A 12047-nucleotide genomic window follows, 5' to 3' on the forward strand; every position below is an offset into this window, starting at 1 on the left:
CCAGCTGGGGGTCTCCCTGACACCAGGCTCCTCTTCTCTCTTTCCTCCTCTCAGGAGATCCCTACCAGCTTCTCCAGGGGGATGGGCCTGCCCTGATGCCTCCTGTGCCTCCAGATCCACCCAGGGGCCTCTTGGGTGAGCTGGAGGGGCTGGGTAGGAACTAGGGATAGGGACAGGGACTGGAGAGTCAGTAGTCTGGGTGGCTTAGATAAAGGGGACTATTAGACTGGAGGCGTTGGGACTGAGACCTGGAGCCAGGTCCCCCAGTAATGCACTCTCCCCAGGCTCGTGGCAGGACTACTACGCATGGCGGGGCCTCAGCTTGGACTCCCCCATGGCTGTGCTTCTCACCTACCCACTGACTGTGTACTACGTCATCACCCACCTGGTGCCCCAGTCCTGTAAGGAGAGCAAACGCAGGGGGAGAAACGCGTGAAGAGGGGCAACAGGGAGCTGGTAGGGGACAGGAGGGAAGAGGAGAGAGACCATACCCTTAAATAGCTAGCTTCTCACACAGTCCCTGAGCTCAACATCCAGAACAAACAGTCGCTGAAAATTCATGTGGTGGAGGCTGGGAAGGAGTTTGACCTTGTCATGGTGTTTTGGGTAAGTCCCTCCAGGCCCAGAAGTTGGGCATTGGGGTGTGAAAGTAGATGCAGAATGGGACCTAGATCTGTCCTCTCTGCCCTTTAGGAGCTCTTGGTCTTGCTCCCACACGTGGCCTTGGAACTACAGTTTGTGGGTGACGGTCTGCCCCCAGAGAGTGACCAGCAGCATTTTACCCTACAGAGGGTGAGAGCTGAGGGGGACCCTGCTCTTCACCCTGGTTCCTCCTACGGTCCTCCTTATTGGAACTTGCCCTTCTGCACCCTCCTCCCCTCTCCTCTGTCTTGCCTGATGCATCCTCCAGTCCCCTAACTTCCAATGGTTTCTTCACCCCACTCTTGGCTCCCCAGGATGGCCCCGAAGTATCTGTCCGCCCTGGTTCTGGGGTATCAGCACGGCTCAGCTCTGGAACTAAGGAGAAGGGAGGCCGAAGGGACCTGCAGATCAAAGTGTCTGCACGTCCCTACCACCTGCTCCAGGGGCCCAAGCCTGACTTGGTTATTGGTAAGAACCTGGGGTAGGAGTGGGAGAAGGTGGGAGAAGAAAACCGTGGAAGCCAGCTTCTCCCTTCTCTCCTCTGGTCCACAGGATTTAACTCTGGCTTTGGTCTCAAGGACACTTGGCTGAGCTCACTGCCCCGTTTACAGGTGGGCAAGGGTCAAGAGGGAACTTCTCTCACCTGCTGCCCAGTCTCTCCTCCTTTCCTGAAAGTCTCTGCTTCTCCATCATCTCTGTGTTCCACAGCCCTGGGGGCTGCCCATGGGCCCTCTTGCCCTCCCTGCGTCTGCCTTGTACCTCTCCTCCATCCCGGTCTATCTGGGTCCTCAGTTGGCAACCCAGGCTACAACCTTTGCTGCTGGGTGTGTGTGTTGGGCGGTTGGGGGGAGTCCCTGAGGGGGGGGAAAGCCTGAGAGTGACCGAGGCCCGGACCCCACCCCAGTCCCTCCGAGTGCCGGCCTTCTTCACTGAAAGCAGCGAGTACGGCTGCGTGATGGACGACCAGACCATGGCAGTGGCCACCGGAGGGGGCACCAGCCCTCCACAGCCCAATCCCTTCCGCTCCCCCTTTCGTCTCAGAGCCGCCGACAACTGCATGCCCTGGTAAGGGCCCGCCGCCCTCCCTGTTGCCCCCACCAACGGCCCTTAACTTCTGCCTCTCTAGCTGAGCATCCTAAAAGGCCCACCCCTACCCTCGTCTCTGCTCTCCTGGGGCCCTCCTTGCCCCAACCCTGTAGGGGTTGTAGGGACCTGCCTTTTCTGCCCTGACTACTCACCACGCCCCTGGCGAGTCTCAACGACCCCAACACACTCCTCTTGAGGTCCAGCTCACAAAATCTCTCCAACTCCCCGCCCAACCCCAAAGACTCCGCTTTCCTCCGGAGGGCGGGAAACCGCCCCTGATGGCGCCACGCCCCCTCAGGTACTGCAACGCCTTCATCTTCCACCTAGTCTACAAGCCTCCGCAGGGCGGCGGGACCCGCCCGGCGCCTGGGCCCGGGCCTCCGGTCCCAACTCCGGCTCCTCCCGCCCCCGCCCCGGCCCGAAGGCGCCGAGGAGAAAAGAAACCTGGGCGGGGGTCCCGCCGGAGGAGGTGAAGGATGAGAGGTAGCGGTCCGCCCCCCTACTCCCCCAGCAGGTCCCGGAAAGCGACACAAAACACGCAAGGCCGAGGGGGAGGCGGGTTGGCAGAACACGGAAAAGGTAAATAAAATTGCTTGTTTGAAACCACTCAGTCAAATGCTCATCACTGGGTCACTAAACAGGGAGGGGAGAAAAGTATTTCGGGATGACATTTTCCTCCAGCTTCTTGCAGTCCCTTGGTGGTTGTCCCCTCTCATACTTGAGACTCTGACCCACCTTGGTAACCCCAAACTTCTAGCGTATATGTAGGTAAATCATTTTCCCAACCCTGCAGCCCACAGGGGCCTGCCCCAAAGCAAGACCAAGAAACAGAAAGTAGCTTCTTACTGGGGGGGTTGGGAAGCACACAGCCTCCAAGGGTCACACAAACCACTTGGTGTATATTCAGTGCAAGGCCCCAGCCACTCAGCTGCTCAAGTTAGAAACCTGGAGGCCATAGGTGACTTCACCTTCTCTCCTCACACGTATCCAATCAGGAACCAACTCCTGCTGAGTCGGGCTGCTAAAGTCAGTCAAATCCACCAGTTTATGTCCAGCCTCACCACAAACTCATCTCCATCTGTCAGCCAGCACACTCCTTCTCAAATAGACATTCAAACACATTACCCTGCCCCCAAATCTCAGTGACTTCACTCTGCTTTTAAAGTCCCTTCAGTGTAGGCTGGACTTAGTGACTCTCACTGAGTGTAGAAAAGGAAAAATAGTGGTGAGACTTGGCAGACACCACCTTAACCAAGTGATTAAGGTTAAAGAAGCAATAAGTCATGTTCACATCATATGCTCCCTGACAAGATGCAATGAGAAGGCCACATCACCACTGCAGTGTTCTCTGCAAAAACCCGTAACTTCAGTCGAATCATGAGAAAACACCAGACAAATCCAAATTGTAAGACAGTCTACAAATTGCCTGACCACTGTTCTTCAAAAGTGTCAACGTCATGAGAGGCCAGGGAAGACCGAGAAACTGGCAGACTGAACGAGACCAAGGAGACACGATGACTAGATATGCAGTGGCCCGAACTGGATCCTGGAACAGAAAAGACAAGATTGGAAAAGCTGGAGAAACCTGAATAAAGTCTGTAGTTTAGCTCACGGTGTTGGATCAATGTGAATTTCTTGGTTTTGGTGAATATGCCATGGTTCTATCAGATGTAACATTAAAGGGGAATAGGTGGAGGGTATATGGGAATGCTCTACTATCTTTGCGACTCATCTAAAAATCTAAAATTATTTCAAAATAAATAGTTAAAAACCAAGTTCAGACTCCTTGCTATGGCTTATAAGGTGCCGTGCACGCTCTCTCTCTTTTATTATAAATGTTTTATTATCTAAGTTTCTAAATATTCACACAAGCCCAGAGACTTAGTATAATGAGTCTCTATGTACCCATCACTCAACTTCAACAATTATCAACATTTTTACCATTTTATTATTACCCCCTGTGATACTGTGATGTAGTAAGACATACATATTTGGTCTGTCTGAAGTTCCTGGCATAAAACCTGTGGGATTTCCAGTGTGATACGGGTGATAGGAGTATCTTTGGTTATTCATAAACTCCTGTCGACCATATGTGGGTTCATGTTAATGAGGTGACCCCAGGTGAGCCCGTATTTAACTTCACATGGGGGCTGGTTGCTAGAGGAACCAACCATGTGACTAGAGGACTGGAACTTTCAGCCCACCCCTCAACCTCCAGGGAGGTGTGAGGGGGGCTGGAGATCGAGTTAACCATCAATATTTATTCAATCATGCCTCCATAATGTAAATCTTCATGAAGATCTCTACCTCTGCCCAATGGGTTGGTGAACAACACACAGGTGCTGAGGATGGTGCATCTAGGGAGAGCATGGAAGCTCCACACCACCTCCCTATGCCTTGCCCTGTGTGTGTCTTCTGTTTGGCTCTTCCTCCATAATAAACCAGTAATATAAACTGTTTTTCCTGAATTCTGTGAGCCATTTTAGTAAATTAGTGAACCTGAGGAGGGAGTCATGGGAACCCCCAATGCAGAGTCAGTTGGTCAGGTTTATGGAAGGCCAGGACTTGTGAGTGGCATCTGAGCTGGAGGGCACTCGTGGGACAAAGCTCACTCTGGGTATTTAGTGTCAGAACTGATTGAGTTATAGGACACCCAGTTGGTGTGTGGGTATTTGGAGAATTGGTTGGTGAGGGGAAAAAAAGAACCCACAAATTTAGTGTAAGAAGTGCTGGTTGTAAAAATAGCTAACAGTTGGTGTCAGAAGTGAGATTTGCTAGATTGGCCCTGGCTCACAGAAATATGAGGTTTTGATGTGGAAGGAGCAAGTCCCTTAGGGGAGACTAAGCCAAAAGGATTCTTGGCTCCTTATAGGAAAGAATTTAAGACTTTAAGACATGAGCCAGACAAAAGGTAAAAGTGAAAAAGCAGGTTTTATTGAACAGAGAGGACAAGCAAGAAAAACCACTCCACAGACAGAATAGCAGACTCTCCTCCCAAGAGAAGGAAGAGACTCCAACCATCTCTAGAGGTTGAACTTATATCTGTTTGCAGTTTCTACAGAAAATTGCTGGTATGAGGAAATACAGAGTGGAAAAACATGTCGGGTTTAACTTTAACCTTTACAAGGTATGTTTTGTGGTGTGTTTTCCTTTCATGGTACAGGTAAATGATAAGGTAAGGGTGAGTAGCTATTATTCAGTCTGTGCTGGAATATTCTTTGTCCAAAGGCTCTTGATGATCCACTTGCATCTCAGGTCAGTGGAGTTCTGTGTCAGGTAGTATGTAGCAGGCCCCTGACTTAACTTTGTTTGACTTCAGTTAATTCATATAGTGCTTATGCCTCTCTCCTATATTAGTTTGGGAAAAGAAAAAACAAAAGGGTGGGGAATGAGGAAGCTTTGATTCCTGGGTGGTCACATGGTCACCATTGGTATGGAACTTCAGCTATGCTGCAATCACTTACTGAAAGTAAAAGTTACAAGTGGAACTTAAAGTTAGATCCAACTCCCAGGAGCTGGTTCACTGGATGCATAAGGAAATACAAACTAATAAGAAAAAAGTGAAATATACAATCCTTTGGCTATTATCTGTAATAGCTAAAATGAAATTTTTTTGAAAAGAGCTCTGGTTTGGACTTTGTTGCTAGACTAAGTTCAGATGTTGGTCAGTCTAAGCTTTAGCCAAGAGCCTCTAAGCTGTCTGCAAAGTGAAAAATTATGCTGGGACAGCAGGAAGTACCTCTAAGGCCTCTAGCCACCAAGGAGATAGTCAATATGAGGGGAGGGCAAAACCAAGCAAGTACTAAAACCAGGGGGTATTAATGTGAAGGAGTTGCTTCATTTTATAGATCAGTACCATCAGCTTCCTGAAGAACCTTTAACTAAAATGCAACATGAGAGTGAATAATTTAGGAGCAATAACTTTGGTATTAAAATGCTCTTTAGAAGAGCAGGTTTGGGTTGATACAGGACCCACAGCTCCCTCTTAAACAATCACAGCTGTACACAATCCAGACATGCAGGATGTTATTCTTTTTTTAATAAACTTTTTAAAAAAGATTTTATTTATTTATTCTTAGAAAGGGAAGGGAGGGAGATAGAGAGAGAGAAACATCAATGTGCAGTTGCTGGGAGTTATGGCCTGCAACCCAGGCATGTACCCTGGCTGGGAATTGAACCTGTGACACTTTGAGCCCGTGCTCAATCCACTGAGCTACACCAGCCAGGGCTAGGACATTATTCTTGAGAAATAATCTTGAAGCTGTCTGAGGGCCTACCAAGAGTCAACACCTTAGCAGCAAAAAGGCAGGTATGGTTGAAAGGCGCTTATGAATAACAAAAGACACTCCTCTCACTCTTATCACTCAGGAAATCCAAAGGGTTTTACAAGTACTAGTTCCAGAAATTTGGGACAAAGACCAAATATGTATTTATTTGTATGATATCACAATATCATACCCCCCCCCCAGTTTTTTCCCAATGTTTTAAAGCATACACCAAACTTTAATCATCTCACTTATATGCACCTATAACCAATAAGGGCTTTCTTTTTAAAGATTTTATTTATTTATTTTTAGAGAGAGGGAAAGGGAGGGGGAAAGAGAGGGAGAGAAACATCAAGGTGTGGTTGCCTCTGAAGTGCCCCCTACTGCGGACCTGGCCCACAACCCAGGCATGTACCCTGGCTGGGAATAGAACTGGCAACCCTTTGGTTCACAGGCCAGCATTCAATCCACTGAGTCACGCCAGCCAGGGCTAGTAAGGGTTTTTTTAAAATGTAACTGTAATGCTATTATCATACCAAATAAATTTAATAATTATTCTCCCAGTTCATATTCAAATTTCTTCACTTAACTCAAAGATGCCTTTTACAGTTGGTTTGTTCCAATCAAGAAATAAACAGGCCTGGCTGATGTGGCTCAGTGGATGTGTAACAGGGTGCATCCTAGGGAGGCCCCAAATGGGGCTTATAATGGGGTCCAGAACTCAGAGTTTCCAGGAAATATTAGAAAAATACATATTTATAGGATGTACTCACCCCCACAAGTCTGAGTTAGGGGATGGGATGCATGGAGCAGAGCCATTGAGAGTTGTTATGAATAGCAACAGTTTTGCAGATAACTTCTAGAAGGATTATTTAACATATCTATAACCTTTAACTGGTTTCATAGATATGTTAAATAGCTGTGGCCATGCTTTGAGTAAGGGGGACAGGAATGACTTCAACCCATGATTCAACTTGGAGGCAACTCCCCTGGTTACAGCACCTGTGTAAGAGCTTGGAGATGATTGGCTTCACGCCATGGGGCCATGACTGCCCGGACTTACTATGGCAGCCCAGTAAAGCTGGAAGAATACGGGAATGCTGACAGGTGTAAATGATTGTAGGAGGAGTCAGGAATGTTGCTGCAGAGGAAGATTGGTGCTGGGATTTAAACCCAGGTGCAGCAGCAGCCATGCAGGGCTTTTTTGGACCACACGGCTTTGGTGAAAGTTGGGACTGTGCAGCTTTAGGGTGCACCCTTTTTGCCTCATGGCTTAGGAAGCAGGAAAGACTTTGCCTGGAAGAAAAGGGGTGAAAGGATTCTTGCTGGTGGGCCATGAGAAGGTGCCACATGATTTTGGATTAACTGAAGATCGCAGCAGCAACACAGCTGATGGTGCCAGAACCGAGGGGCTGCCTGAACTACGGACTTCTACTTCTTTTCCTGAGATACGGTACCCTGGACTGGGCAAAGGGGAGAAGAAAGACTGTGTGTTTGTGGGTATTGTAAAGAACATTAGTATTTCTAATGAACACATTAAGTCATTACTCTAAGTCTGCATAACTTTTTAAATAAGCAATCCCTTTCCTTTTCACCAATCTCTGGCATTGAGAGATGTCTTTCCCTGGCAGTGGGCAAGGCAAACCTAGTACGGGGCAAGGGGATCCCCGGAGCACAAGGGTGAGTCCATTCGGTAATAGTATATCATTCACAGCCCACCCCCCTCACCTCAGGTCTGTTCTGTAACAGATGGAGTGCTGGACTGAAAACCTAAAGGTTGCTAGTTTGATTCCCAGTCAGACTACATGCCTGGGGTATGGGCCAGATCCCCAGCTGGGGGCATGTGAGAGATAAGTGAATGTTTCTCTCAAACATTGATGTTTCTCTCTTTCCCTTCCCCTCTCTCTAAAAAATAAATAAAATCTGCCCTGGCTATTGTGGCTTAGTGGATTGAGTGCTGGCCAGTGAACCAAAGGGTTACTGGTTTGGTTCCCACTCAGGGCCACATGCCTGGGTTGCAGGCCAGGTCCCCAGTAGGCGACACACCAGAGGCAACTACACATTGATGTTTCTCTCCTTCTCTTTCTCCTTCCCTTCCCCTCTCTAAAAGTAAATTAATTTTAAAAAATAAATAAATAAAATCTTTTAAAAAAATCTGTACATAGCTTTTGGTTATGTCCCATAAGTCTCTTTTATTCTGTAACAGACCAACCTCCCTTTTCTGTCTGTCTTTTTTTTTTTTTTTTTTTTGCAGTAACAAAAAAATGTACTAAAAATTGAAATGGGAGACAAACAGTTTATGGTTTCACATATAAGGCACTTGAAAGTTGCCATTCATCCTAACAAACCTCCCTTTTCTTTCTTTTTAATTTTCATGCCACTGATCAAATGAGAAACTGAATCATTTGTCTTCATTCTGGATCTGGCCAGTTACTTCCTCTGAGTGTTTTTTTTAATTTGTTCACTTATTTTCTTTAGTTTCCTTTTTTTAAAAAAATATATTTTATTGATTATGTTATTATAGTTGTCCAATTTTTTCTCCCCTCTGCCCTGCACCCTGCCTCCCATCAGCATCTCCCACCCTCTTAGTTTGCATCCATGGGTCGTACATATAAGTTCTTTGGCTTCTCCATTTCCTACACTATTCTTAACCTCCCCCTGTCTATTTTGTACCTTCCATTTGTGCTTCTTTAAAAAAATAATTTTATTTATTTATTTATTTTTAGAGAGAGGGGAATGGAGGAAAAAAGAGAGAGAAACATCAATGTGTGGTTGCCTCTTGTGAACCCCTTATTGGGGACCTGGCCTGCAACCCAGGCATGTTCCCTGACTGGAAATCGAACCAGCAACCCTTTGGTTCCCAGGCCAGCACTCAATCAACTGAGCCACACCAGCCAGGGACATTTATGATTTTTATTCCCTGTACCTTTTCCCCCATTCTTCCCCTTCCACCTCCCCACTGTGATTGTGTTTCTGTTCTAGTTGTTTGCTTAGTTTGTTTTTGTTTTTAGGTTCAGTTGTTCATAGTTTTGATCTTCTTTTTCTTAGATAAGTCCCTTTAATATTTCATATAATAAGGGCTTGGTGATGATGAACTCCTTTAACTTGGCCTTATCTGAGAAGCACTTTATCTGCCCTTCCATTCTAAATGATGGCTTTGCTGGATAGAGCAATCTTGGATGCAGGTCCTTGCCTTTCATGACTTTGAATACTCCTTCCAGCCTCTTCTTGCCTGCAAGTTTTCTTTTGAGAAATCAGCTGATAGTCTTATGGGAATTCTTCTGTAGGTAACTGTTTCCTTTTCTCTTGCTGCTTTTAAGATTCTTCCTTATCTTTAATCTTGGGTAATGTAATTATGATGTGCCTTGGTGTGTGCTCTCTTGGGTCCAAGTTCTTTGGGACTCTCTGAGCTTCCTTGACTTCCTGGAAGTCTATTTCCTTTGCCAGATTGGGGAAGTTCTCCTTCATTATTTTTTCAAATAAGTTTTAAATTTCTTGTTCTTCTCCTTTTGCTACCCCTATGATTCAGATGTTAGAATGTTTAAAGTTTTCCTGGAGGTTCCTAAGCCTCTCCTCATTTTTTTGAATTCTTGTTTCTTCATTCTGCTCTGGTTGAATGTTTATTTCTTCCTTCTGCTCCAAAACGTTGACTTGAGTCCCAGTTTCGTTCCCTTTATTGTTGGTTCTCTGTATATTTTTCTTTATTTCACTTTGCATAGCCTTCACTTTTCCCTCTATTTTGCAACCATATTCAGTAATTTCTGTGAGCATCCTGTTTACCAGTGTTTTTAACTCTGCATCTGATAGGTTGGCTATCTCTTCAACACTTAGGGTTTGTTTTTTGTTTTGTTTTGGTTTGGTTTGGTCTGGGTTTTTTTGGGGGGGGGTGAGTTTTGGTCTGTTCTTTCATTTGGGCCACACTTTTTTGTCTCTGCACATCTGTTGTGCTGTAAGGGATGGAGCCTTAGGTATTTGCTAGGGCTGGACAACCCACATTGCTGCATTGTGGCATTGTATATGGGGGAGGGATCAGAGAGGGAACAATGCTACTTGCTCAGCTCTCTGATGGCTTTCAGTCATTTCCTCCACTACCCACAAACAAATTGGGCCCTTCTGGTGCTGATTCCTGGGTGGGTGGACCTGTGTACATTCTAGGACCTTGTGGGTCTCTCCAATGAACTCTCCTGTGAGGCTGGGTGTTTCTCCCACTGCTGCAACACTCACAAGTTTTTACAGCCAGAGATTTTGAAGCTTTAGTTTTCCATGCTGGAACCCTGGATTGTGCGGTCTGTCTCACTCCCCAGTTGTTCCTCCCAGTTCATCTGCACACAAATGTGGGACTGCCTGGTCTACCAGCTGCTGCCTTGCTTCGAGTCGTCTCCTCCCTGGCTGCCTGTCTCTGCACCTCCTACCAGTGTGAATGAATGTTTCTTCTTTAACCCCTTGGTTGTCATACTTCCATACAGCTCAATTTTCTGGTAGTTCTGGTTATTTTTTGTTTTCAAATTTGTTGTTGATCTTCTTTTTGATTGTGCAAGGATGCAAAGTGTGTCTACCTACATCTCCATCTTGACAGAAAGTCTATTTTCTTTAGTCCCTGTAAACTGGTAGATCTAGACAATAAGCCTCTTTTAATGTAGTCCCTGCCAACCTCTTGGGATGATCTCATGCCACTTCCTGCTCCCTCTCTGCTCTCCACCCAGACACCTCTATGTGAAGACACCACATTCTCTCATTGCGGAACTTCCGGTTTTCTTGCTCAACTAACTACTTCTCAGGCTAAGTGTCACTTCCTTATGGCTGGAGGACTTTCTTGACCCCAGATGAGGGCAGAGCCCCCTACTAAGACCCCACAGAGCCTTTATGTTCCCTACAGCCATAACAGGGAAGCTTAGGTCTCTGGTGGATTGAGGGAAAATATACTTTAAACCACTCCCTTGGCTAGAAAATAACCTTTTCCTAAATTCCTGTCATATACTATATAAAAATATGAAAGGATATGATTCTCTCTGAGTTGTGGGATACTAAGGATTTCTTTATTCATTTTGTTTACCTATACTGCTCATTTTTCTTCCATGAACACACAGTATATCTGCAATAAAAATGTTTAATTTACAAATGCTCCCTTAATTCATTTACTAAGTTCACTTACAAAGCACACAGACTTTGTGGTGGACCTCAGAGATGCAGTGAGGGGAAAAGACAGAGAATGGTCCCTGCCCCTGTGAAACTTACAGTGTGTGGCAGGGGTCAGTAACTATGGCCTTTGGCCAAACCAACCCAGCATCTGTTTTCATATGGTCTGCAAACTAAGAAATCAAAGGGAGAAGAATATTTCATAATGTGAAAATTATATAAAATTCAAATGGCAGCATCCATAAATGTGTATTAAAATAGACCCACAAGCATTTCTTTATGTATTACATGTGGCTACTCTCATGATACAAAAAGCAGAATCTGAGTACTGTGCTTGTGACAGAAACCATATGGCCTGCAGAGCCTGAAATATTTACTAACAGGCCATTCAGAGAAAAAGTTTGCGGACTACTGGTCTAGGGCAAGATTTTCAAAATGCAGATTTATAAGATTTAGTGTGGGTCGAGAAGTCAATGTTGTGGGCCTCAAGTAGCATTTTTTTAACAAAATAGAATAGAATAAAATGTTAGTTGTACCACATGTAGTGAGAGTGAATATTGTGAAATATTTGTCATATGTACAACATATGCTTATACATGTATGTATACTATATCATTATATAATATATGTTTCTGACTTCTGCTTCTGGTCAAGATGGAGGTATGTAAACAGCTTCACCTCATGCAACCACAAGAATAATTACAACTAACCTCAAAACAAAAAACACCCAGAACTGCCAGAAAACAGAGTAGTATGGAAGTCTGACAACCAAGGATTTAAAGAAGCCATATTCATCCAGATGGAGAGGAGGGGCAGAGCCACAGAGTTGGTGCAGAGAGGACATGGTGTGTCATGGAGAGGCAGTGACAGTGGACCAGTCAGTCCCACATTCATGTGTGGTGGATAAAAATTGGGAGA

At 45.6% G+C, this 12047-nt stretch overlaps 1 protein-coding gene across 1 annotated transcript in view; it reads left to right on the top strand.

The window, feature by feature from the left end:
* ZMYND15 (zinc finger MYND-type containing 15) overlaps positions 1-12047 on the top strand; it is a 41166-nt gene that overhangs the window by 3660 nt on the left and 25459 nt on the right. Inside the window, exons 7-14 of the mRNA XM_036033166.1 lie at positions 55-135; positions 285-401; positions 518-606; positions 694-792; positions 957-1110; positions 1195-1253; positions 1547-1707; positions 2027-2307. Coding sequence (XP_035889059.1) covers positions 55-135; positions 285-401; positions 518-606; positions 694-792; positions 957-1110; positions 1195-1253; positions 1547-1707; positions 2027-2201 — 935 coding nt within the window. The 3' untranslated portion in view covers positions 2202-2307. The remainder of the gene's footprint in view (positions 1-54; positions 136-284; positions 402-517; positions 607-693; positions 793-956; positions 1111-1194; positions 1254-1546; positions 1708-2026; positions 2308-12047) is intronic.

This window comes from Phyllostomus discolor, chromosome 8 (genome assembly GCF_004126475.2).
Source record: "Phyllostomus discolor isolate MPI-MPIP mPhyDis1 chromosome 8, mPhyDis1.pri.v3, whole genome shotgun sequence".
NCBI classification, from domain to species: Eukaryota; Metazoa; Chordata; class Mammalia; order Chiroptera; family Phyllostomidae; genus Phyllostomus; species Phyllostomus discolor.